Genomic DNA, 27,872 nt, shown 5'->3' with positions numbered 1-27,872 from the left:
TGCCTATAATCTTTGCCAACTGTGCGTTTGTTACCTCAGTGTAATAACTTCCCTAGTCCATTCCACTCTCCTTAGAAAACTCCGTTGGATAAAACTTACAAATTTGGTTTTCTTACATGTAACTTTCTATTATTCTTTTCTCTCACTGGCATTAATCACCCAGGCAGTTATGATGCCAGAAAACAACTAATAATTCAATCAATTTTCTTCCCTCGATAGTTTCCACTTAAAAACTTTTATCTGCTTTACGTTGCATTTTTGCAACCAATTTCTTCAATGTTTTATTTTGCATTTTTACTCTTACTGCTACTGCTGCATTTGTAAACATGATTATAATGCTCCAAATTGGTACTGTTAACTTGTAACTGGTAGGTAATCTAAAGGAAAGTAACAGGCACTGTTTGAATCCTAAGCAATGACAAAGGAGCCATTTTATTCTGAAACAGCTAACATGGATCACATCCCATGTGATATGTAACAGGAAAGGCCTTCAATGTCAAACAATATATCTCAAAAGCCAACCACACTTGTACTTGAATTACGATCCCACATCAGTATGTAGGTTCTTGTTAAAAAGTATGATAAAATCTCAAAAAAATTCATGTCAACAATCACAAGGCTTTGAAGATACAGTATTGAGCAACTTATGAGCTAAAACAAAAACCTCTGTGTTCACCCCCTGGCCTGGGATAGTGTTGCTAAAACTTAACTGATATTTGAGGTTTCCTCTGGACAGTAGTTTGATCTGCAATGAAATTTTACTCATGGTAAGAGCTCAAACACAAGCACACAATGTAGGCTAGAGACTCATTCACCATCTCCAAATACGATCGAGTATAAGTACTGGCTCTTACAAATGATAATTTTATACATTTTATCATTTCTTTCCTTTCTGGGTGTATCATTCTGGTACTGTACTAGATTGATGCCATGTGACATCTAATTCATATTTAACCCTCCCTCTTTCATTCTGTTTTCTGCAATCCCTCTTATCTTTTTCTCCCTGGCAATTTCTTGCATTTGATGCATACTTTTACAAAATAACTAGCCTCATCTGGCTTCAGCAAGTTAGACACACACACCAGAGAAAAAACCCTGTTGGGAGGGTCAAGTCAGACAGGCACTGGGTGAATTACATGAAAATTAAAATAATTTTCTCTTCTAAAATGGTTGAAAGAGAACAAGTATCAAAACTTGGATAAAAATGTTATCTGAGGATGTGTAATATCAAATTAAGCTACTGGGGTATATAATTCCCCAAAACAGATGTGCCTTGTCTCTTTAGGACCTGCCCTTGACAAAAGTGCTTATAAAGTTTTGAACAAGTTCCCAGGCCTCAAGAGTTAAAATATAAATATTTTCCTATATTACTTTGGAAGTTAGTTAACAAGAGCAAATATATGTACGTAAATAGGCTTCAAAACTTTGATAAAATTGCAATGGGTAAAACCTCTCTACATGTATAAATATGTTCATCAAAACCTGTATAAACATCTAGGATAAAAGTACACTTATCAAAAATACTGTACATCTTTGTATACACACCATGACTGTTATATACAGTATATCTGACATGTATAGGCTATTTGATAAACTTTTGATCACTGAAAATTTCATGTCTGGACATTCCATTTGTTAAACCTTGTTTCTCTACCAAGGTGGGGAAACCCATAAATCTTACAAATATGTAGATTTGCACTAAATAACTGTAGGTCTTTTGTGAAATAGCAAATCAGAATGTTAATACTGTTCATCAATGCTCATTGTATATCCGAGTAATATGTCTTAATGAATACTTACTGTACAGGTTGTCTTTAGTCCATTTGCACTTCAGCCCACGTGTACAAGAATCTTAGTAGTGGAACTGGACTACAGCTCAGAGGGCATCATGTTGGTTTTCCCTTATTTTTTGGGCATTTACCTTGAATGTGCACTCTAGTTTAATGATCCTATCTTAAGCCATATTTGGGCATCGTAACAAACCTAACCCATCCTTCGGCGCCATGTCCTACTAACACGCCATGGGTATATGACAATAATAAGTTACCCAAAGGGTCTCAGACCCTGACATGCCTAGTTAGCGTCTGTCATCAAATCTTGAAATGACCAAAGAGGTTGCATCCTGTTTCATTTTATCACTTTTGCAACCGTAGTCTCACAAAAACAAAAAAACACTCGCCATCATGAAACGGAGCTGTTAGTAAATTTCAAAAACTCCCTCACAAGGCTCAATGGCACAGACTACACAGTAATAACAGCCTGAAACTGAATATTGCACTTCCAGTGAAGGAGTTGGACGACTAACTTTTTACGCAACTACAGCCACCATCATTCGGCCGTTGCCTAAAAAGGTTGGCCTTTCTGTGTATATATAATTTGACCTTAGCACTGCCAACCAGGGCACTCATATAAAGTATTTTCTGCGACTAAAATTCACATTTATATTCTCGCATGAACATGACCATTGGAAGGTGAATGGTTAAGGGAGGGCAAAGTGGTGTGCAAGGTGTTTGTCGAAATGGCTGGGCCCAGAGTATCCGTGGAAGAGTTGGAAGTATTGTGGAGTGCGTTGGTGTCGATGGTTGAGGTTGAAAGACCGAAGTTGTCATATCCTTGTGGGGGTATGTCATTTCCCTCCTCAGGGCAAGTAGATTCCGAGGGTTGGCGTACTCTGAAGGGACGTGGCTGTGGTTCTAAGCTCGTATCACCAAGCGTCGACGGCTTGGATTCCGAAGCTCTTCGCCGTTGAGGGCTGCAGTCACTCTATAACGCATGACAAATTATGGAATAAAATTAACGTTTCTGACATAAAGAAATAAAATTTTCAGAACAAGAGTCTTTTATAATGAGCCTCCATTGCATATATAAAAGACTTCGAACTTTAAAAGACTAATACGTTGCTTAAGAAGCAAGTGTTGTCACAGGGAAGATTTTTCTTGCGTACAACCAAAAAGTATACAGTATACACATGGGCGTAAGAGGTGGACTTTATTTGCCCGAATTTCAGAAACCCCCAGAGTTTTTTCAAATTGCCATATATCTGTGTGTAATAAACACCAAACAGCTGTCAAGTTATGTACAGCAGGTACGAGTTTAAAGAAGTTTAGCAAAACCATCTTATGAGTAACGTTTTGTAATCGAATGGGGATATTCTAAAGTAAATGATAAACTGATAATCATAATTCATGTGCAATTATTTATTACCTAGTTAACTTAAAAATACACGTTTATCATCATTTTTATTCTTGCTATTTTTTAAATTATAGAATTTTTTTTCCTCCGAATGCCCGAATATCCCAACCCGAATATCAGCATATTCCCGAATCCAGGGGCTGGGGGCAGTTGTCCACCCTGCGCCCCCGCCCCCTACGCCTATGAATATACAAATATTTTTCTTACTTCAGAGAGCAGTATAAATATCCGTTTAACCAAGTGATATACTTTATCCTAACCATGGATTCGGCTAAAAATACTAGCATACATGTTACAACTTAATCAATGTTAAAAGCGGTAACTATTATTCTAATACAAAGAAATTAAATACACATTTAATCTTAGAATGTTTTAAAACATCAATAGCAGCGCTAAGCGTTCATGCTTCTATTGAGCAGATTTAAATTATATTTTCTCCGGTTGGGTAGGCTATTCTTCTCGTGCAAATATGCCGACTCGACTTTTTACATATCCGATCACTGGCTGCAAGATGAACTTAATTTAAAAATACAGTATGGATCAGAAACATGGGCTCTAAGAAGAAAAGAGGAAGTAAAGCTTGAGAGAACAGAGATGAGACTGCTGAGGTGGATTATGGGAATATCACTGCTTGAGAGATTGGAAAATGATGAAAGAGCAGGCTTAGTAAAGATAACAGAGGTGATACGAGTCACGATTGAGATGGTATGGGCATGTGTTACGGATGGATGACGGGGAGGAGTGACGAGGGCTTGGGAAGAACCTGTTAGAGGAAGAAGATCGAGAGGGAGACAGAGAATTAGATGGCGAGATAAAGTGAAGGAAGATATGGAGAGAAGAGGTTTTGGTGGAGGATGATGCCTTTGATAGAAGGAGACGGAGAAGGCGCATCAGGCAACCAACCCCTTAACGTAGGGATAACGGTGGGAAAGAAGAAGAGTAGCTGCTTTCGCAGCACTTTGGCAGCAGAGAAAGAGAGATTCCAAATAGGCTGGCCGTGTAACAGCCGCTTCAGCCCCAGATGGGCCGTGAAATGATTACCTGGTGGTTGGCCAATCTGCCCACGGTTGCTGGCGGGTTTCCGACGGTACTGTTCGTCCGAGGAGCTCTCTTCTTGCAGAATAAAACACGCTTCAACTTCAGGAGAGGTGTGTTCACGCGCTGGATAAATAATAATACATATGCCAACAGGAGTAGTAATACTACTGCCAGAAGCACACCCGTCATCACCTTCAGTTGAGACAGGGATGTTTCCACTGCACTTAATCCTGTAATAATAATAATAATAATAATAATAATAATAATAATAATAATAATAATAATAATAATAATAATAATGCTGGAAAATGCTTCCACTGTAATAGCAATAATAAGAATTTCATGTAAACACGTTATTTTCAATAATTGAAATAAGTCAGAATGTATGACAAGGGAACGATTATGGTCTAGAGGTATGTGGCATAATAACAGACAGCGAACAAAATATACAGAAAGAATTTAACACGGGTGAGAGATATAAAAATGAAGACCCTAATACTGTATCTATGGACGACATAATGTTCCCCACCACAGGAGACTGCTAGCGGCTATGCTACAGTCCAAAGCAACTTAAGAAATTAACATTTAATACCAAGTCCAGTTAGTCAGCTGCGTTCATACTGGATAAAGACCTAAAGAAAAGGGAAGCTCACAAATGAACAGATGTGAAAAACGGTTAAGTATGTGATACAAGTAATACGAGAAAAAAAAATACCTAGGCAAATGGTACACACGTAATGGATCAAAGGTGATGCATTTAAGAAGAGGGATCACAAGGTAGCGTATGTGTGAAGAGAAACTAGAATATCCAGAGAAGGAAAGAAAGCAGGAGCGATAACATTGGAAGTGAGGTAAAAGTTACATAAAATAGTTGTGGTCCTAACATCATATGTTAATTTAGAAGCCAGGAATAACAAAACTGAAAAAGACGTGAATAAATTAGACACTATGCAGCATAAAATCCTAAGAGGACGTATAACGGAATATAGTACATGGCCAGAAAAAGTACAGGATTATCTAAGTCCCCAATGGACAGTGCAAGACAAAAAACATGGCACCAGTTTGAAGTAAATACAATATACAGAAACACAAGAAATAAGAACATACATTAAGAAATCAACACTGAATAGTGATGCTCCTGTAAGGAGTCAAAGAAAATAAACTATCAGAGCATAGAAATCCTGAAACATTCTACCAAAAAATGGTCAAATACTAATGGATAGCAATGAGTAAATAATTATGTTAGCCTGGGAAGCGGTCGTTACTAAACCTAGAGACACTGCATAAACTCGGTGACAGTAAAATGCAAATTGCATTAATAGCCTGTTAATTTTCAATTGCAAAAATTAAGTAAAGCAGCAACAACTCTAATTTCAGGAGGAAGTTGGACAAGGGCACGAGAGTGCGAGGGCAATGGTCTTTGAACTGAAACAAACATTCAAATTAATGAAGTTCTAAAGATGAAGTTATCCTTTAAGTAGCATTTAAAATCAAATAAGTGAAAGAAACACTGGAAAAAAGTGAAATCAGTTTCAGATGAAAGAAGAGATAATAAACCGTAAGATAAAAAGTTAGAAAATCCATCTGAAGCTATAAAGCGCTGCATCTAACTCGACTAGTGCGGTGTGACTGCAATTACGTTTGCGCAAACCGCTGAGGAACCTCATTGGACACCTTTAAAACGAACCTCCCCAAGCATAACGTTTCAAATGCTGCGTAAGAATGTAAGTCTCGGGTAACTCTGAAATATATCTAAAATTTTTAAATGTAATATCCCATTTTTAATACGTTACACTCAGAGCAGTGTCATAAGGGAGTCCGAAAATGGTACAAGGGCATCTTCAATACAGAATTTCTAAAATTCAAACAAATCATTCCACAATTTGGTAGCGATTATACAATCACCGGTAAAGTATTATTACTGCTCCGCCTCCGTCAAGAATGCCTGCGTATGGTGAGTGCGCAACTTCAGTCGTTCACATGATTCTTCTAGCACCTTTCCACCCGTCTTTACTAACCACAAAACCTCTCTCTGACCCTCTGTCCCCAGAAGTGATAATAATAATTTTTCCCAGTTACTTATTTTGCACATCAATCTGAGGAACGCAAAAGCTGTCTCCAAATTTTTCTCTTCCCTATAATACAGTTATTCATGTGAAAAAAATCGATTTAAGGGAAAAGAATCATCCCTCGTTCCGTTTTTACCCGCGGGAAGTCAAAATGTTAATAAACTCCACACATTCTCACAGTGGCGGGAAACGCCTCGCTGAAATCGCTCGCCGAAAGGGCAAATAGGACGGGGCGTACTCATGGAACGAAATGCTTATATCATAATGATTACAGCACCAACAGCAAGTTCGTAACTCTATCATTTCGATTCTCACAAGCATTTCTTCCCTTATAATTTAACACCCTATCATTTGACAAAGAAAATCTTTTCCTATCTCACTGCTATCTATCTGATATCAAGCACCATTAAAGCACCTCGAGCCGACAGGGCAATAAAATATTTTACAAAGTTCGTTGCCACTAACCACAGCTCAAGGTTGTGTATATATGTATACACTTAGCGATCATTTGCAATTCAGATACCCCGTGAGATCTCCTATAAGACAAAGGACGTAAACAGTATTATCAAAACCTTCACCAATCTTAATGTAACTCTTCAAAAAAGGGTACATGCCATTAATACATCTATAAATATCAAGCAAATCTGTCGCAAGCGTACTGAGGTAGCTTCCTGCATGTTGCGAAGTAGCGAGAAAGTGTTGTTTTGGTTCCGGTGGCTGGACCGTGCGAGGGAGAAGCAGCCAGCCCGGGACACCATCATCACGGATGAGTCAGTTCAAAGTCGCTTCAGCGTCGTGTGAGCACCTGTACCCGCAGGCCGTTTTACTCCAAGCCCGCACACATAATCACCCTTCCCCTCCTTATATTCACCCTGTTTATTGGTCTGCTGTATCCCAGGTATTTGGCGCGTGGCTAAACGCAGGATCGTCGGGGGTGTTGTAGCTAGTTAGGAATTCATTGCTTGCTCCGTTCTGCTGACTGCATATATAATATATAATAAAAATAATTGTGGAAAGATGGTTGGTCGCCTAAAAGAGTAATGAAGACGATAGATTGCAACATTTCGTGTTTCAGGGAATGCACGTTACAATTTGATCACACAGTTCCCTTAAACTTGCCAGTTATAACTACAAAAATGTAACAATAACGCGGAGACTTCAATATGGTATGGTTTCCATGAAATTTTGGAATTTTCAGCCCAAGCATACTGGACTTCTTGTTGCCAGTGAATCTTTGATTTAGCTTTCAACGAAAGACCATCGGCGTGCTGTATTTTAGATTAAATATACTTTACGAGATGGTTATATAATTTCGTCCTGGGCTTTCCTCAGTCTCCCGTTCTTTAAAGCTACGTGATTTTTAGTTTTCTGTAAAAGAAAACTAGTGAGATGGCTATTTGTCTGTCCGTCCGCACTTTTCTGTCCGCCCTCAGACCTTAAAAACTACTGAGGCTAGAGGGCTGCAAAATTGGTATGTTGATCATCCCCCTCCAATCATCAAACATACCGAATTGCAGCCCTCTAGCCTCAGTAGTTTTTATTTTATTTAAGGTTAAAGTTAGCCATGATCGTGCGTCTGGCACCGCTATAGGTGCCAACAACACAGGCCACCACCGGGCCGTGGCTGAAAGTTTCATGAGCCGCGGCTGAGAGTTTTATGGGCCATAGCTGAGAGTTTCATACAGCATTATAGTCGTATGCTGTACAGAAAACTCTATTGCACCGAAGAAACTTCGGCGCATTTTTTATTTTTTCATAGTTATTGTTGATTTGTTGTTGCTTTTTATCCATCTTGTTGTTCTAGAGGTTGATCTCAAAGAAGAAATAAAATAGTCTCTTGATAAGTCATCTTAGTACTGCATAAGCCATGTGGTTACCGAGACCTTACCACACACGGTCTATTTCCTGCTATACCAATTAAGAAGTCTCCAAGTTTCGACTACGAAAGCTGTGATCAGAATCTCATGAAATCATCCCTACTGACCGATTCCTACAGTTATTTCTAATTTTGTTTCCATTGATTCTTAAAATTGGCTGTACTTCGTTTCACTGAATTTCATTTTCATCTTTTCAGAACAAGTAGTTTCCCTCATAAATATTAGTTACGCATCCATGCATTCGACGGCTAGTTTCCGCTGCCGTTATCTTTCAACTTCCTCCAGAGCAGCTACGTCTCTTCCCCTCTACCCTCTAGGTTTGAATGTATGGGATCCACCCCAGTGCTATACCTATCAAGAAATGAAGCCTAACATGCGCATTTCAAATTAAGTATTTCTTGCAAGGTTTCACGCAACAGCTCCAAAGGCCTAGAAAATGCGCATATGTTCTTTAATCACTTATTTTCATCGCTGTTTTGTTGCTGCACTAAACTGACGTTATGCCAGGGCGACTGTTGTTCCTAAGCACCCCTTTTCCATCCAGTATTAATATTAAAATGATCACTTTCAGAGATAAAACAGAAAACATAAGAGGTAGTAATAAAAAGGTGTCGATCCTTGGAGAAAAACAACACATTAATTTTGGTCACGTGCTTCAAACTTAAGCAGGCAGCTAACTATAGCACAAATGACAAGTCGGGATAAGTAATGCATTCTTGATGGCCTCTTCTCAATAATATTCTTAATGTTTATTAATCTTTGATCTGAATAAGTAGTAATGTCCATTCACCATTGTAGACGATTTATTCCAACAGTTTACAAGCAATATAAAAGCGAGAGAGAGAGAGAGAGAGAGAGAGAGAGAGAGAGAGAGAGAGAGAGAGAGAGAGAGAGAGAGAGAGAGGGTGGGGGTGGGGGCGAAGCTGACTTCTACATACAAGTGTGCACTGCACAATGAGTCAAAGTTAAAACTGGTCATGCAGGTTCAAAGTGAGTCATCATCGGGCTTAGCATCATGAAAGATGTCAAAGTGACTTCTGAAAGATGTTGCGTTAAGATTTCTAGTCCCATGTTACGTCCATGTTGCTCAGATTGAATAACTTTCAACCAAACAAGGGACTGGTTTATATTGTATTATATCATGGGTGTGTGTCACAGCAGGTTTTTTCAAATAAACAGAACCAAATATGAGACTACCGTTGAGGTTTAAGGAAAAAAATGTCAGTGACTTCTGAAAGATGTGCTAAGATTTCTAGACCCATGTTACGTCTATGTTGCTCAGATTGAATAATTTCCAACCAAACATAGGACTGGTCTATACTGTATTATCATGGGTGTGTGTCACAGCAAGTTCTTTCAAATAAACAGAACCAAATATGAGACTACCATTTAAGGGGAAAAAAATACCAATAAAGGATAACTAGAAATGCTTCGTAAAAACTGAAAAATAATGAAAGCTACTTGGCAACACGAAATTACTTTGCAAAAAAAGCATATGCTTTTAATTTAGTTTAATGTATAAACTCCGGTCTTCACAAATGCAGCAGCATTAAAGTGGAAGTAACTGTCAATGACAGCTGTTACTGTTATCACTGGTGTAACCATGCCGTCAAAATTGGCGGGAAACTTAGATAGTTTTGTAATGGTATTATACATATCTCATGTGCGCATTACGTGTTTAAAAATAATTCTGTACTTGCATCATACTGATATCAAGTAAATTATGCGCATTACTTATTCAAATTCCTGAATGTTAAAAAATTTAGGGAAAAAATTAAGCAGAGGTAAAAATGATCATTTGTTTTGGCCCCATGATATAATAAAACCAATTACTGACACAGAATTGAAAATAATTATAAATATAATGTACATTATAAAAAAAATTAAGGTTATATGCTTGGCTGCGGAATGGCTGGCATCAGTAAAATTAAACTATATGTTACTGAAGAGCAGCTTATCGAACTCTTGCATAATGAAAAGACTACTTATGTCTTATGTCGATTAATTCAATTTTGGGGTGGGCGGATTCGTACACGAAAATAATATGCTTTTTTTATTTCTCTTGGCTATCTACAATTCGTCATTTTCACATTTTATCTTTGTTATTTTGCTTTTTTTAATATATTGTAATAATTCTAAATAAAAATTGATATCCTAGCATGAAAACTAATGTATGCAGACTAATCAAGACGATATTGTGTATTTATATAGCAAGTTATCTAAAAAAAAATCATAAAGCTTTGTCACATTTTTCATTATAATCTAAGGAACAGCTTGCATAAATAGCATTGAACTACATAACCTTGAAAGGAAATTTCCTGTAGTTTTGCTCGCTGACAAAAAATTTATACATCTCTGATGCTTTATTTTTGGCCGACAATGTTTTACAGACAAGTTTGCCTTGGGCTAACTTCACCTTGTAATTTTACGTTTTAGTTTTTATTTCTCACGCTGTAATCAATTACAGAAACTTAACTTGAAATGACACCCAAATGAATATCGTAATTAAAAAATATTTTTATACGGACCGTTTAGAGAAATATGTTAAGGGCATTCAAGGTCAATGAGATGGGTGCACTGTAGTCGGGATACCAAACATATTCAAATGAGCAAATATTCATGTGAAACAAGATTTTAACAGTTATCCTTTTCTCACTCTAAAAGCTGATTACTGTAAACAGCTTATCACCGTAGTTCCTCGTTGGACGAGTCGGTATAGTTCTTGGCTAGCACTCTGCTGGGCCAGCGTTCGAGTCTCCGGCCGGCCAATGAAGAATTAGAGGAATTTATTTCTGGTGATAGAAATTCATTTCTCGGTATAATGTGGTTCGGATTCCACAATAAGCCGTAGGTCCCGTTGCTAAGCAACCATCTGGTTCTTAGCCACATAAAATAAGTCTAACCCTTCGGGCCAGCCCTAGGGGAGCTGTTAATCAGCTCAGTGGTCTGGTTAAACTAAGGTATACTTAACTTTAGCTTATCAATGTGGCTGCACAATTTAACACGACCAAAAATGTGTATTTAAGTTAGCCACTGAGGGGAAAAACCACTCTCTAGATAACCACGTTTAAATTCAGATAGCCAGGACATAGCTCTGGCATCTGCGTGTCACACGACAAAAATGGCCGACAACACGAGCAAACACATTGTCGACTGCTTTCCTTTGAAAACAGTAGCCTAATAATAGTGCTATATTTTTATGTGTGAATTTCCTTAATCCTCCTTTGAAACTATAAGATGAAGTATAGAGTGTCAGACGCCATTTGAATCAAGCCACACCGGGTTTGTACGACTCACCACTTTCCATTGTCTTGCTTGCTACGCGTCAGAAATCTCATTCTGGCCTGTGTTTAAGGATTTTCCTATCTTCCCGAGAACCACATTCCTCGGCGAAGTCGGTTATATAAGAAGCTTTACAGAATGTTCGTAAAAAAAGAAGCATTCAATGATGGAGAAGTGGCTATGACTGTTGTTATCAGCACTTCCACAATCCTTTGGAGCAGTATCTCACTTCCGATCAGCTTTAAAAACCACCATTTAGAAATAAAAAACTTTACCAAAATGTCACAACGATTAAAATCAATTTTAAAAGACAAATGACACTTTAGGCAGATTTCTTTCATATATCAGCAAACTTTAAATACCGACAACGAGCTCCACCTTAAGATTGTGTTTCAGTAACTAAATAATCAAATTATCGACCTTTCGGCTTCGATTAACTAGCGACATCAGTTACAAAGTAAAAATTCTCGCGCCGCACGAAGGACAAGCAGTGGCTGAAGGTCTTACGGTTTCCAGATACGACTAGCATCACAACTCGCCACTTGCCTGCCCACCCGCTCCGAGAGATTATTCATCATCTGCCTATCCATGCGACTGCTCGTCGCCTCCCTGCCCACGAAACTCCAATAAAAACTGAAGACAACCGACTTTCATAAAAGGTTATCCCTGGACAAATAAATGCACCACTGTAAATTCTGAAGGCGACAGGGAAATGAAGGTCTTCATTCTGGAGTATGGGTACAGGGAAGGACTCGATGGGTTTATTGGTCTAGGCATCATGAGTAGGGGGAGGGAGGTGGGGAGACGATGCCATATGCTTCTGGCGCGTACAATGTTCGAACACAGTCGAGGACTCAAAATACTGGGAAGAATTTTAAATAACACCTCACTTAATTCTAGATCAGGTCTCTTCAAGGTTCTCTCTCTCTCTCTCTCTCTCTCTCTCTCTCTCTCTCTGCGCGATATTATGGATATCAAACTGGTGGCATTTGAAGATTATCAGAGCCCTCTGACATTTATAGAACGAATGAAGGTTCAAATCAAGGAAAGAACATGCAGCTGCAGATAATAATTTTAGAACATAACCTAGAAGCTGAGACACCTGATAACTCGCATTCGGACCAATTTTATCCTCTATGTCTTAACAAAGGGACATAACGTCCTACTGAAATTTTATTCAAAGATGTAGAATTTGTTTACTTATTCTTAATTTGGTCTGTGACTTGCTAATTTTTTTTTTTTTTTCAGGTATTGGAGCCTAATAATCAATACAGAAGCTATTTAGAGACACTGCTCAGTTTCTTTTATTGTTGTTGACCTTTTGTTGAGAGTTGAGAGGGCTTTACACCATATTGTTTGATTTTGAATTATCCTTAACAAAATATTTTAGATTTTGTTTGTTACTGTATTTAGTGTTGGTTGTCTTGCCTGTTGGTTTGGTAATAATAATAAAAAAAAATAATAAGATTGAAGAATTTTTTTTTGTTTGTATAGATTTGAATTTATCCAGTTGACAAAAATTGTTTTTCTGTATTTTAAATCAGTCTTAGTATCGTAGTATTTACTAATAATAATAATCCTTTTATAATAATAATAATAATAATACTTTGGCTGTTTTGTATTTTTTTAAATACGTTAAGTTAAAGTGTTTTGTTTTGCTATTCCTCCTGTAACGCAAAACGAACTTCCAATGTTAAACCTTGTTTTCCTTGGAGTTTGTGACTGATGTGGAGCTGTAGTGAGGAGAGGATCTATTAAGAAGAGCATAATCTTCACTCCCACGTTTATTGGAGTTGCTCCACGAAGCCAATACTTTGGTCTGACCTGGAATATTCTTATAAAAGATGATGAAAAAATTTCTTTAACGGTGTAGCTTAGCATCTCTGGCTACACACATTTCAGATGAATTAATGTCAAAAAAAGGAGTCTCGTTCAAATAATGTAACCAGAATATTTAATGATTTGTCCGTGCCGTTCAACGCGTGTGTCAATACAAATGGAACCATGTTCTTGAGATTTTGTTAACCCGTCAAGGATCCCTTGTCGAATATCATTAATTGCGCATTCTGTTTTGGCATGACCTTTTGGACGTGTGAATGACAAAACCAGGAATTGGTTTTACCCAGGTCTTCATTTAAAAGCGGCCAGTGGACACGTACGATGAAAAATTAATATTAAAATGAAGGAAGATGACGTTGTCGCTATTCATCCAGGCGAGCGTGCTACCTGGTGTAAAAGTCAGGTGGGAATGATGCAGTGTTGGTTTTCAGCCATTAAATTTTGATTAGTTTTTAACATCAGGTTACGAAACACTGCATTCGGCAATACAGACGTTCGAAATCAGATAGATATATATTTTTTTTTTTATTGTTTATATCAGGGACATTTTACTAACTAGGTGCCTTTAATTTTATCAAGTACATTAGCCTTGGTCGACTGTGGACCTTGGGTATTGTCAGTTGCAATTGGATTTAGTACATGAAAGAATGAGGTTATTGAACTCATCTTGTTTTGCGATTTTGCTCTGCAAAGGTTGGAGGTAATCTTAAAGGGTAATTTGAAAGACTCCTGCCAGCCGTTTTGCATGAAAGATTTTCAAATAGTTTTTGTTGTTGATCACTTGCCCACAGTATTTATGGAATTGTGAACCACCTTCTCGATTGTGCAGCACAATCGAGAAGGTGCAGGAGGCATACAACTATGAGCTTCTGGAGATCAATATCCAAAGTTATATTTGTTAAGACAACAGAGGCAGCAAGAGCAGGTTAATTAATGACAATGAGATCTTTTGATTCTACTCTGTTAAGAAGACTACTGCATGAAGAAATGACTTTATATGAGATTTGTTACTACCATACGATGGCGAGAAATGAGTTCAACATAAACCACCAGGAGTGTTTGCATAAGAATTACAAGGGACACTGGAAGATCTGCTTAGATCCAGATTTGGAAGGTAGCAATGAGGTCCCTCGGAAAAATTGTACTTTTAATTTCACCTGAAACCGGACAGAACAGTCTCATATTCAGTTTTTAACAATTACAACATGAAGGCAGAAGGTTTTCAAGATATATCATCCGGCTTTTTTCCAAAGACATCACGAGAAACGAAGAATGTCAAAAGCGTATAAAAATAATTTGAAATAATCTGAAGATCACTGAGGACGAGAAGAAAGATGGTGGAGGAAAGAACAGAGCCCTGGGGAACACCACTGGTGACAGGAAAAGGGATATGTATAACGCTAATAAGAATCTTGAAATTTGTTTACAGAGAGGAGAGAATATATGTAATGCTTTTACAGACAGGTAAGTATTCTAATTGAAGAATCTTGAGAGAAATGAGTCCAGTCAGTGAGTAAGGTCAAAATTGATCTTTCTTTATCAGAAACTACAAATATTTAAAGTGCGTAACATTGCCTCTAATTTTAGAAAATAAGCAATGGAGTTTCAAGGATTTCTTACTTAAAAGTAAGATCAGTAGTTGAGTATTTTTTCTCTAATTTCGTCCCATTTCTTAAGATATTCAGGCAGAGAAGAAGTTTGTACCAAATTTTAGTCTTTTATCCAAAGGACGACAAAATAAATTTTAATGTAAAGGTAGTTCAGAAACAAAATAGGAATATTATTTTCAAAAGGCTTCTCATCTTCTTTTTAGAATTTGGACAGGATTAGGCTAAAGCATTTTTTTTTTTGTCACAGGACTGCTCAGGAGATTTGATTGACTGTGTGTTCATACCACTCTCGTAAAGTTTGGTTATTACAAAGAGAATTTTTTCTGGGGACTGGCTTCTCTTCTGAATAATTTTGAGAAGGAAAAAAGTCCTTTTACAAAGACGTTTTCTTTCAGGAGGTTGATTTAAATTAAGTGTAGTTGAATTTGAGAATAAAAAAAAGTTTTACAAAGTGTTTTTTTTCAGGATTCCTTCTCAGTGAGTAGCATTATGTAGAAGGAAAAAACCCTTTACAAAGATTTTTTTTAGAGGGGCCTCCTACAGTGAGTTGAATATGAGAATCAGAAGTGCCTATTATATTTTAGGATGGACTTCTACAATGAGCTGGAACATCTGAGAAGGAAAAGTCCTTACAAAGACTTTTTTCAGGAGGAGCATCTACAGTGAGTTGAATATGAGAAGGAAAAAAGTCCTTACAAAGACTTTTTTTCAGGAGGGACATCTATAGTGAGTAGGATATCAGAAGGAAAGCCAAGTTTACAGAAGTGTTCAGGTGAATCTCCACAAATAGTTAAAGAACTTTTGAATCCTGTTACATTATTACAGATCCTTTTTACAGAGCAGTTCCAATTTTCCGACGATATTGGAGTTGTCAGACTTGAGTTACAGCAGCCTTGACGTCAACAAAATGAAAGAGTCAGGGACCATCTGAAGTTAAAACAGTGAACACTGTTTGGGACCTGATCAAGTTTATGATAAATCTACAAACATGTATGAATTTATACCCGTTTTTTATCAACAAATATTATGATGTCGACAAGCTGACCTTCCTCTAGTGATACTGATTGCCACAGAGTTATAGTCTCAGAAACAGAAGGCTTAACCAAAAACGGCATTTTAATAACCTTTCTCTAGAAACGGCAATCAATTCATCGCTTCTTTCATCTTGCTAAACTGCCAGGTGCGAAGGATAACAGGTTTAATGAAATCTTAGACGTGTTTATATATATACTTTCCTAAAACTTAAAATGTGTATGTGGGAGTTTAATACAGTACATCGTTTATAACTCTACTTGCTTGTAACGAATTCAGGCTTCATAACGAATGAAAGTGAAATCCTGATCCCATTTAGCCTATATAAATGAACTAAAAAATTGTAGGCCAATGTACGAAAATCTTTATAGAACAGGGGAAAAACGACTACTTTGTAGTCAGCCCCTGTGACCCAGTTTTATCGGTAAAAATACCTGATGTTAACGAAGTGGAGGGATGTTGGTTAAAACATCCAACACCTGTTATCCCAGTGAACTGCTATTACTGTTATTTTAATTCTGTCTTTGTCAGCTATGAAAAGTTTTAAACATGAGTTACGCTTCTTTTGGTGACAACTTAACCCTTAAACTGTTTGTGCATGAAATGATAGTGAATACTATTTTTTAATAGGTTAGTAGTTTGTTTGCTAATTTTACACTTAGGCCTTTTTGTTGTTTTTTTATGTAAGTCCAGTCATTAAAATATTTGAAATTAATACACTGTTTTCTTTTTACGTTTACTCAATTTAATCCATATCTTCAACAGATTTACAACTTTTCATTAAATAAACGTATTAATTTCAATACAAAAAAGTTGAAAATGACGTAATACCAGTCCAGCATGTACACGTATTACACTTACAACCACGTTCACTGTGGATGCATTATATATCAATCTCAGTATTAAATGTTTTATCCGTTAAAAACGGTGCAATGTCATGGACTTTTAATTTTATATCAAAACATGAAAAAACATCCAATTTTAAACTAACAATGACCTATCGAAATGTATTAGATGGCCGTCGATTTACTTGTTCTTCGATATTTATCGTTCGATTTCATTCTGTATCAAACAAAAAAATTATACAAATCTTATACCAATAAAACGTTCATATTTAAACCATTTAAATTAAATTGAAAATTAAAAGCATGAACATACACCTGTCTCGAAAGGCTAACCGAAGAATTACACCTTAACTTAATCTGACACATAAATGTAAAATGGTTAAATGCCGCTCAAGGACTAAAAAATTCTAAAATTATGGAGTAACTAATAACTAGAATAAAATATCTAATATACACTATAATTGCGCTATATTTTAACCGAACGATAAACCGGGGAAAAAATAGTTTACGTCATATGACACTTGTATTATATACGATATTACTAAAACTCATATAGTAACTGACAACTATATTTGTTTCATAGTACATTCGAAACAAAGAAGTTTCCAAGATACGCCATTTTATCAAAGTAATCCAGAGATCATTTATGCCAAAGCTATTTATGTTCTTTTATTAAAATAGGTCATTTTACTAGCAGAATTTCAGCAAGAAAATAAATCGAAATAAAAAACATTAGATAATAGGAAATATTTTTCCGGATTTTATTAGAATAACTATTGAACATGGAAATTTTTTTAATGATAGTAGTCAATTTTATTGACAAAATAAATAAGTTATTGAAACAATTCCTATTCCAAATGTCGGACTGAAATAAGTATTATTGCCCAGTGTATTTTAATTGAAACATAAATCTTAAGTCATAGGGTCTATGTCAGTAAGAAGCCGCGTGGGAGGCGAAGACCTCAAGATTGACATGTGACTAAAAGTGGGGGCGGGGGTGATATTAAACGAGTTCCCACGACAATCAATAGAATAAAATACAATAAAGTAAAATTTAATCTGTCCTAAGCACCCAGAGAGCTACACTCCAAAATTTTGGCTTTTCCAGGAGATGTCCTGCAACAAAGGTCGTCCGACGAACACACACAGACCAAGATACAAATTGCAACAGGGCTAAAACCTAATACCATACTAAAGCGCCAGATAGGAAGAATTGAATGCATATATAAATATTTCTATTCTAGTTACCTGTATATTATGTCTATAAGTTTATGAAAGAGTCACAACCAGGTTAACTTTACAAGATTTTTCTTAAAATGATGCTGAAATTTTGAAATGGGAATCTTTTCCAAAACATACTATTTCTATGATTCAGAAATCTCACTCAAGTTGTGTAAAAATCTTTCTCTGTTCAGATACGTGATTTCCCCAAATAAATAATTGCATAATCAGGGATAAGACTCCTACTGAAAGGTAGAGATTAGCTGATTTCTAAGGTAAACAAAACAATGAGAGGCAGAGATGAGAGAGGAGAGAGAGAGAGAGAGATTTAGAGAGATTTACCGCTAAAGATCATTCCAAGCTCAGAAAGAGTAAAGCTGAAGACCAAAATTTGTGATCTTAATAATGAAAAAAATTTACATTTTCTTTTGACCAATTGATCTCATTGCTGTATTTTATTTACATGCTGTTTCCGTTGCATCATATTCGTCCCACTCTGTCGTCAGCAAATGTATTTTCAAGAAGAAGAACAACATTTTATTAAAGCTGTATAAAAATTATACATACAATATTTTGTCGGACTATTTAAAATATTTATTTTTGACAAGAATTATTACAGCAAAAAAAAATTTTGTAAATAATCATTTTGCTTTAAAAGAAAACAAATCCCGGTAAGAAAAAGACAAAGAGGGTCCAAATATTCAGTGAAAGAAAAACTATAGGCTTCTTATTAAACAAGATAATGAAGGTAACAGCGTTCCATGCGTTTCAATTAAAATGAATGATGTTTCCACACAGGTGAGCATGATCAGGAATGGTCAAACATTTAATACACAGCGGACGTTAGGGGAAAAATGTGAGCTCTTTAGTTAAACATTAGATAATACTGAAACTTGGCTACACATGGCTGTTAGAGATCCCTGCATTGCAACATATCAAAAGTCCATGAGAAGACTTCCTCCCTTGCGTTGGGAATATATTGGAATTCTCTTACGAGACAAACATTTAAATCTTGCAGTTTTTTATAAAAAAAAAGATGCCCAGTGATAAAAGTTGAAACTTGTTGTTTTATAACACTGAGATGCAGAGTCGGCCATTTTAAACTGTGCAAATTTAGTTGATCATAAGCAGAACTATTGAAATCTTCGTCTCGAGGGTCGCCATTCTGGTTTTCTTTTGGTTTTTACCAATACACTGCGTGGTTCTCAAGCCCAAGATTTAAATGTTTGTCGAAAATCCCACGTCCTCAGTATTTCCTGGCTAGGAAATACTGGTCTTACATTTCAGATACCTAAGAGGAATTTCGTGAAGGAATCTAAAAGCTTAATGTGCATATGTATGTATATATATATATATATATATATATATATATATATATATATATATATATATATATATATATATACTATCTATATATATATATATATATGTATATATATATGTATATATATAATTGGCTGTATTTATGTCCTCTACTTTAATCTCTATTTGATATTACAGCAAACATTCTGTTAAGATATCTGATGTAATTTTCCTCCTTTCTTAGACGGGAAATACTGAAAATAACGATGAAATTTACAAACAAGACATTATATATATATATATACAGTATATATATATATATTATATATATATATATATATATATATATATATCTCCAGCAGATATATACAATGTGGAACCGGAATGATATTCTTCTCAAACCGAGGTCCTGTTATGCCCGAGTTCCATCTCCGAGCATCAGAGGAATTGAATTATGCGCTGGTAGTTATTCGGTTTTTGGTAGGCTCATCCAGGGTGAAGAATGACACGTGGGCAGAAACCTCATCCCAAATGTTTCTCCTCACCAAACTTTTTCTCATCCCACGACTAAAAGGCTGAGAACCATCTGGGGTAAAAGGTGTGTGTATTTGTGTGTGTGCACACTGATAACAGCCATAATGACCTCTTTAACTTCTCGAGCTATTTAAGCTTTTGGGATAATCCTGCCACTACAAAGCCTTGAATCCGAAATGAAGATCGAATGAAGAATGAATGAATGATTTTAAGTTATCAGGCGCCGCGACTTCTATGGTCACTGACGCCGATGTTAATTAAAGGACTGCACGGTGTATATTTATATAAAATTAAAACTTACAGGAAATAAAATTCTATCTTATGTAAAACTCCAGCTTCTAAAATATATTTAAAAATGCCACTTGCATCATCACATCATCCTCCTCGAGGATGTTGGTGAATGTACCCGCCATCCCCACCCGATTTTCAGAGGCATCGAACTTTAAATCCTCAAGACTGGGGCATTCGACCATACAAATGCTGTACTTTGCTGGGCGCGTTTCGATTCTCCGCCGGCATAATGAAGAATTAGAGAATTTATTTTGGTGATAGAAATTCATTTTCACGGTATCATGTGGTTAGGTTCCACAATAAGCTGCAGGTCCGTTGCTATGTAACCAATTGGTTCTCAGCCACGTCCTTAAAATAAGTCTAATCCTTCAGGCCAGCCCTCTCTGGGAGAGCTGTTAATCAGCTCAGTGGTCTGGTTTAAACAGGTATATTTTTAAGTCCTCACAGTGTTCAATTTCAGTGGGGAATCTGAACCGCGCATTGGATTACAGTGATATTAAAGTTTGACTACTGTTTTGAATTTAAAGCTTTGCAGTGACAAGCGTGTCCAGAAAATGTGAAGAAACAAACAGGTTAAGAGATTTTTGTACCTGTTACAAGTCAATACATGTCTGGTAAAAGCAAGTTGAGTATTTCTTAGTTTAAGCAGACCACTGAGCCGATTAACAGCTCTCCTAGGGCTGGCCCGAAGGATTAGATTTATTTTACGTGGCTAAGAAGCTGCAAGGTGTCAAAGAAACGAGCAGGTAAAGGTTACTGCTGATTTATTACAGATCCAGGGCAGTTTGCGGCCAGGCTGGCGCCGCCGTGAGAGACAATGGAATTGACTGTGACCTGAGGTCGAAACAATAAACAATAATATGCAGTGAAGTAGTACAAATTACAATACGGGAAACATACAGAGACACAATATAGATACAGTCTTGATGCCTGTGAATGAAGAAACATGTGATACACAATGTGTGACATTCAGATATAAATACCATAAGTAAAAATGATTAAAATCGTGACCTGGCACGTTTTGGCGTGACTAATTTAGCTTGAAAATGGGGAAGTCACCAAGAAAACAAGCTCAGCGGAGACTTAATTAATCGCGCCCGCGATAAACACTATCCTGGCGCCAATTGGTGACTTTACAAATACTCCCCCAAGACGAGGGCGCGTCTGATTAATCCCCCTGTACCTGGTGGGGGCCAGAGGGTGCCGCGGCTCCTTGAGGATAACTGAGGGGCCTCCGCCTGTGAGGCTGCTGTTTTGGCGGTCCCTTCCTGGGCGGGCGCCTGCGGTGGTGAGGGCGTGCTGGGTGCGTTTGGGCGGAAGGGTGCTGCGGCGCTGCGGGACTCTCCGACGAGGAAGGCGGGCTTTAAAGCCGGTCTGAAACCCAGTCGTTCCTGCCTGGAAGTGCCAGCGGGCGCCTTGCTGTTCCGTTCAGCACGCGAAGGGTCCCCTGTAAGGGCAGTTAGTGGTGGACGGACGGCGTCGGCTCTGGCGAAGCGTGGGTGGCGGATGACAGCTGTGGCGGCACTGGTGGTGCTCTGCCGATGTATGGCGCCTGCAAGGCGAACTTGCCGCCACGTCGCGGAGCCTCTGCAGAGATGGGAGTGGCGACCATCCGTCACGAGCTCTCCCCGGCACCACGAGGGGTTCCCCATAGGTTTGTTCAGCTGCGGATGGGGTGCCGTCGGCTCTGGGGCGGTCCTCACCCGAGGAGGACCCACGGCAGCTGATGTTTCCAGTCCTCAGCGGTGCAGCGGGCCATGAGGATGACTTTGGGACCTGTGGAACCGTTCAACCAGGCCGTTGGCGCTGGGTTATCGCTGGTGGTGTGGTGCGTGGTTCCCAGCAGTTGAGCCAGGGGCAGACCACAGCTCGGAGAGAAGCGGGGCCCCTGTCGGTTGTGATGTGGTCCGGGGCGCGGAAGCGGCTAACCCAACTGGAGAGCGGGGCCTCGGCGCACGCGCTGGCGGTGGCTTCTTGCATGGGCGTGGGCCGGGCCACCTGGGTGAAACGGTCTACCACCGTGAGAAGTATCTGGATCCGCCTGATGGGAAGGGCCCGACGGCGTCGATGTGGATGTGGCGGCGGCGCCTGGCTGTGGGAACTCGCCTACCCCGACTGCGTGTGACGACCCACCTTACTGGTCTGGCACTGCAGGCACTGTTTTGCCCAGGCTGTGGCGTCCTTTTGCACCCCGTGCAGACGAACTTTTTGAAAGCAGTTTGGCGTGGTCACCGGAGGGTGTGAGAGGCCGTGGATGATGTCAAATACCTGGCGGCGGCGTGAGGCTGGAACCAAAGGCGGGGCTGGCCTGTGCTGATGTCACAGAGCAGACTGGGGGCCTCCGGGGCGAGGGTCACGTCCCGCCGCGAGGGATGTGATGGCGGTGCGGTATGCTGGGGTTTCTGGGTCAGCGGCCTGTTCTCTGGCAAGGTCCTGGTAATCTACACCCAGCTGCACTGCGTTCAACTCGACTCTGGAGGGCGTCTGCTGAGGGGATTTTCTTGCCGGGAGGTACCTGACGGAACAGGTAAATTCGGCTATGGCTGAGAGGTGGCGCTGCTGTCTGGAAGACCATCGTCCCCCTTGCTTTGGAAAGCGTGAACCAGTGGCTGGTGGTCTGTGAAGATTGTGAAGGCGTCCCCTCCAGGAGGAACTTGGAAGTGCCGAACTGCAGCGGTTTTGTCAGCGCAGAGTTCCCTGTCCGAAGGTGCTGTGCCGGGACTCTGCGGATTGAACTTCTTGCTGAAGAAGGCGATGGGCTGGGGCGCCCGTTGATGATTTGCTCCAGAACAGCACCGCAGGCAACGTTACTGGCGTCTGTCGTCAGCTGGAGGAGCCTTGGGATCTGGTGTGCCAAGGCGGTTGCCTTGGTGAGCGCCTTCGTCCGGGAAAAGGCCTGCTGCTGGCTGGGTCCCCAAGACAGGGACTTGGTTGACCTTTTAGGACTTCCGTCAGGGGGCCGTGGTGTGCGCGATCCCGGGGATGGCCGCCTGCAGAAGTTTACCATTCAAGGAACTCCTGGCCTTGATGGAGGTGGGTGTCAGGAACTTTGCTCACGGCTGCCACTTTCGATGTAAGAGGCGGGCGCCTGTCGGAGATACCTCGTGACCCAGAACTCTGCTTTCTGGGCGCCGAATGTACACTTGTCAAAAGCGGACGACGAGGCCGTTTTCTTGAGCGCTGGAGGACTGCTTTGATGTGCCTTTGGTGTTCGCTGTGAGACCTGGAAAATATGAGAATGTCGTCGTAGCAGGCGTGGAAATTTTAAGTCCCCAGGATGCTGTCCATGAGCCGCTGGAAGGTATTTGGCGTTCCTCAGCCCGAAAGGTGAGAAAGCGAACACATAGGATCCGAAGGGCGTGATGATGGCTGTCTTTGGTATGTCTCTGGTGCAACAGGTACCTGAAAATAAGATTTAAGAAGGTCCAATTTAGTGAATATTTTGGCCCGTGAAAGGAGGCCGTAAGGTCTTGCATATTGGGCAGAGGTAGTGGTGGGCTCCGTTGCAATGTTGAGCCGTCTGTAGTCGCCGCAGGTCTCCAGGAGCCGTCGGTTTCTGCACCATGTGGAGGGGAGGCCCATGGACTGGAGGCTTTCCTGCAGATGCCCATCCGTTCCATCTCCGCTGATGTTTTTTCACCTCCTGACGCGCTGAGGGGAAGCCTGCGGAACCGCATGTGTCCGGGGCCCTTTAGTCACTATATGGTGGTATATGCCGTGTTTGGCTGGGGCCCGGGACTTAGGCGGCTCGGGCTTAAACACCTCAGGAACTCCGACAGAAGGTGTGCGTACTGGTGGGGGGCGGCGGGCGCTGATGGTGGGTCTGGGTCCCGCCGTTAACGGGGAGAGACCGGCAGGTCGGAGTCGGTATCGAGGCGCGGCGCCCCACGTCGACAAGCAGGCCGAAGTGCGCCAGGAAAATCGCCCTCAGGAGTGGGGTTTCACGTCGCGGCGATGAAGTCCCAGGTAACTCTGGCCAAGGATGGAGATCGACAGGGCCTGGTGCCGTAGGAGAGGATGGGGGTTCCGTTGGCGGCCGTCAGGAAAAGGCGGCCGGGTCTGGTGTCTGGTGCGGTCCTCTCTGGATGCTGGGAGGCCGACTTGAAGGCTCCTGTGTCGACCAGCATCATCCTGCGGAGCGGTGTCGCGGACGTAAAAACCTACTGTTTTTGAGGCCCTGGGTTCTTCGGCTGCCATGGCGGCCTGTCCTGCTGGCCGCCGCCCCCGTTTTTGAGCGGTTGAGCGGAGCAGGGGCGGCAGGCAGTTTGGGCGTCCTTTCCGAACCACTTTGATAGCGACAGAAGCCGGGGACCGTCCGTCTACTGTGGTTGGTGGGCGTCTGTTGGCGATGGCGTTGGCGGGCTGCTCTATGTCCTCTTCAGGCTGGGCGGAGGCTGACCGGCTGAGTGGCAGATTTTACCGCTGTGAAGCCTTGGAATGAGTCTGTGAGGTGTTATGCCGCCTCTATGAGGTCCTCGACAGGCATGGTGTAGAGGTGCGCGATCTGGTTGCGTACTTCCGGGAGGAGTTGGCGAAGGAAAATTTCTGAAGCTTATCTCCTGCCGCTTGTTCGTACCATTCGAGACTGGTGTTGACAGGGGAGATCTCGACCATGCCCCAAGCGTCTCTTGGTTCGAGGTCGTGGCGTGGATTATTTAAAGGTCGATAGCGCAGGCGGCCCGCTCGGCGATGGGCAGGAGCAAGCCGAGGAGGAACTTTTTGTGGTGCTGTATGTGAGGGTGGAGTGTTTGGTACGCGAGATGAGTTTGTTGTACCGTCCTCCCGGAAGGGCGTTGAGCACTGTCGGCCTGTAGAGATTTTCGTCCGTGAGGTCCGCGATTCTGAAGTGGCTCTCCACCCTGCGCAGCCACCTCGATCGGTTGCCCTCGAAACGGCGGCAGCTTTAGGGTGAGGCGGCCCGCGATTGTGTTGCCCGGCGCGGTGTTCGGGGCGCTGGTGTGGAGTTGCGGAGAGGGCCGATGCGGGCGGGCGAGGCGCTGCGTGGGAGGTAGGTAACCTCCAGGAGTCGGGGTCCGCGTTTAACTGCATGAAGGAGGATATCCGCGTCCATGCTCGCTCTTGACCCTTACTGGAGTAGGATACTGGCGTCAGTACGCACTTTCGTGCGCCGTGTGGTTCCGCTAGTGGCGCTGGTGGGCGCCGGCGGAAGTCAGCACGCTCAAACGCTGGTTACAGCGCTGCGTGTTTAGGCCGCTAAGGCGTTTTTGAGAAATCCTGGAGCCAAGACTGAGTGCCGTGTGAGTCCGCTAACGGCTCCAGGATACTCCGGGTCACCACTGTAAGGTGTCAAAGAAACGAGCAGGTAAAGGTTACTGCTGATTTATTACAGATCCAGGCGGCTTATATTGCGGCCGACTGACGCCAACCGTGAGAGACAATGAATTGACTGTGACCTGAGGTCGAAACAATAAACAATAATATGTGAAGCGATGCAATTACAATCCAACATACAGAGACACAAATAGATACAGTCTTGATGCCTGTAGAATGAAGAAACATGTGATACACAATGTGTGACATTCGTATAAATACCATAAAGTAAAAATGATTAAATGCGTGACCTGGCACGTTTTAGGCGTGACTAATTTAGCTTGAAGAAAACGGAAGTCACCAAAGAAAACAAGCTCAGCGGAGACTTAATTAATGGCGCCGCGAAACACTATCCTGGCGCGAATTGGTGACTTTACAAACCAACTGGTTACCTAGCAACAGGACCTACAGCTTATTGTGGAATCCGACACATTATGGCGAAATTAGTTTCTATCACCAGAAAATAAATTCCTCTAATAATTTCACTGGTCAGCTCGGAGAGTGGTCAGACACCAGGCCAACAGCGTGCTAGCCGAGAGCTCTACCCACCCCTGCAACGAAGAACTCGTGGTAAAAGCAAAATATACGAGTATATATGAATCTGACTCACATTGGTATCGAACCCAGGCCTTCCAACTGAAAGGCAATGGCGTTACCAACTGAACCACACAAACCTGGGTCTAAAATTGTTGTGAGTCAGAAACTTATTTCTGTTCTATACGCGTGATTGTGCGTTGAAGTGTGTGTGTGTGTGTTTTATCGATGTCCAACCCCAACAAGAGCCCGTGCTGGTGCAAGGGCAGGTTAATGATACGATAACATCCAACAATACCCATGGTACTGCACATCCGGGTGCAGTCAGCTGCCATACGCGGTCTTCCCAACCCACTTTCACCCATCTGAGGCTTCTCACTTTCCTACAACTTTTGTATCTCCTCACTGGCGTTAGCTCGACGTCCAGATGCATTCACGGACACGAAAGTAATGTATTAAACTTTAAAGCCGGTCTTTTACGACCGCAGATTAAGATTTCAAGGCTACGTCTTCCTCTTTGTCTTGCCTTTATTCAAGAGGCAGAAAGATCTATCTCTTCCTTTTTTTCGTTGTTAAGCGTTAAGCCCTTTCCCTCTTTCCTCTTTCTAGTAAAGAGGAGGACTAGGCTGCCATCGTTACTGGCAGAGGGTCTTAGAAATTAAACAAAAATAAGAAGTAAACAAAAAACTCTACGACAAAAACCAAACCGACCAAACTCAACGGAAGGAGAAGTTTCTCTGCATCCAAATTCCCGAAAATTGCGGGCTTATTATACGTTCCTCTTCCGGTTGCCCGAAGTCCCTTTTTGAAAATTCTTGGACATGGACCAGTAGTTTTCGGAAGAAATGACGCATCAGAACCCAGCTACGGCCACTCTTCGTGGAACGCCTCAATGGCACCGTCACGCTTCAACGGCTCCAAGTTTGCGAGGAATTTCAGTTACCTCCTTCACGAGAAAACACATCCATGATGGAGATTACAAAATCTCTCTCTCTCTCTCTCTCTCTCTCTCTCTCTCTCTCTCTCTCTCTCTCTCTCTCTCTATATATATATATATATATATATATATATATAATGTATATATGTATATATATGTGTATATATATTGAAATAATCAATACACAATCACGTGTGGAATAGAAATAATTTCTGACTCATCAGGATCGAACTCAGGTCTTTCAACTGAAAGACCTGGGTTCTGATCGGAATAGTCAGAAATTTATATATATATATATATATATATATATATATATATATATATATATATATATATATACATATACAGAGAAGAGAGAGAGAGAGAGAGAGAAGAAGAAGAGAGAGAGAAAGAGAAGAGAAGAGAAATCCATCAAGCACGTATTTTCTCATGGAGATAAATGCAATACTCTTCAACTTGCACCTATGTTTTACTGGAGACTGAATTACCCTAAGGAAAACATGTGAAACTATATTTAACAAAAACAATTACATTTATTATAAGATATGCAATACCTTTACCGTATTCCTGTACGAGACAAGAAGAAGGCGAATATCAGGAACGAGCCCATACCATTCTGCCCCCTGTGGTTTTTGGGATTGAGCGAGGGTACTTGTGAGTCGTGCAAGCTAACATGCTCAGAGAGAGAGAGAGAGAGAGAGAGAGAGAGAGAGAGAGAGAGAGAGAGAGATTCTACCATAACAAAGAACAGTTCCTTCCATCTTGTTTGAACAACACTGACGGACAGGTTATCGAATTCTTAGTAAACCAATCTTCAGTATTTCCAAACCCACAAACTCCAAACAAGATCAAGTCGAGTACACTTACTTTCTTCGATCGTGGCAGGGTCGCTGAGGCCACTGCTACTGGCACCTGAAAATGAAGTGTGAACTGGCATT

The 27,872-nt window shown here is 40.7% G+C and overlaps 1 protein-coding gene across 9 annotated transcripts in view; it reads right to left on the bottom strand.

Moving 5' to 3' along the window:
• Positions 1-400: 400 nt before the first annotated feature.
• Positions 401-27,872, bottom strand: part of LOC136826851 (uncharacterized) — a 39,936-nt gene continuing 12,464 nt past the window's right edge. For 8 of the 9 annotated variants that reach the window (XM_067084366.1, XM_067084350.1, XM_067084356.1 and 5 more), the window contains exons 3-5: positions 27,802-27,846; positions 4,234-4,460; positions 401-2,763 (exon numbers count right to left, since the gene is read on the bottom strand). In XM_067084366.1, coding sequence (XP_066940467.1) covers positions 2,440-2,763; positions 4,234-4,460; positions 27,802-27,846 — 596 coding nt within the window. In that variant the 3' untranslated portion in view covers positions 401-2,439. The remainder of the gene's footprint in view (positions 2,764-4,233; positions 4,461-27,801; positions 27,847-27,872) is intronic. The other variant, XM_067084340.1, reaches the window with a different exon arrangement.

The sequence above is a fragment of the Macrobrachium rosenbergii genome, chromosome 3 (genome assembly GCF_040412425.1).
Source record: "Macrobrachium rosenbergii isolate ZJJX-2024 chromosome 3, ASM4041242v1, whole genome shotgun sequence".
Taxonomy (NCBI): domain Eukaryota; kingdom Metazoa; phylum Arthropoda; class Malacostraca; order Decapoda; family Palaemonidae; genus Macrobrachium; species Macrobrachium rosenbergii.
Note: the sequence above shows the minus strand (reverse complement) of the source record. Positions and strands in the feature narration are given on the sequence as shown.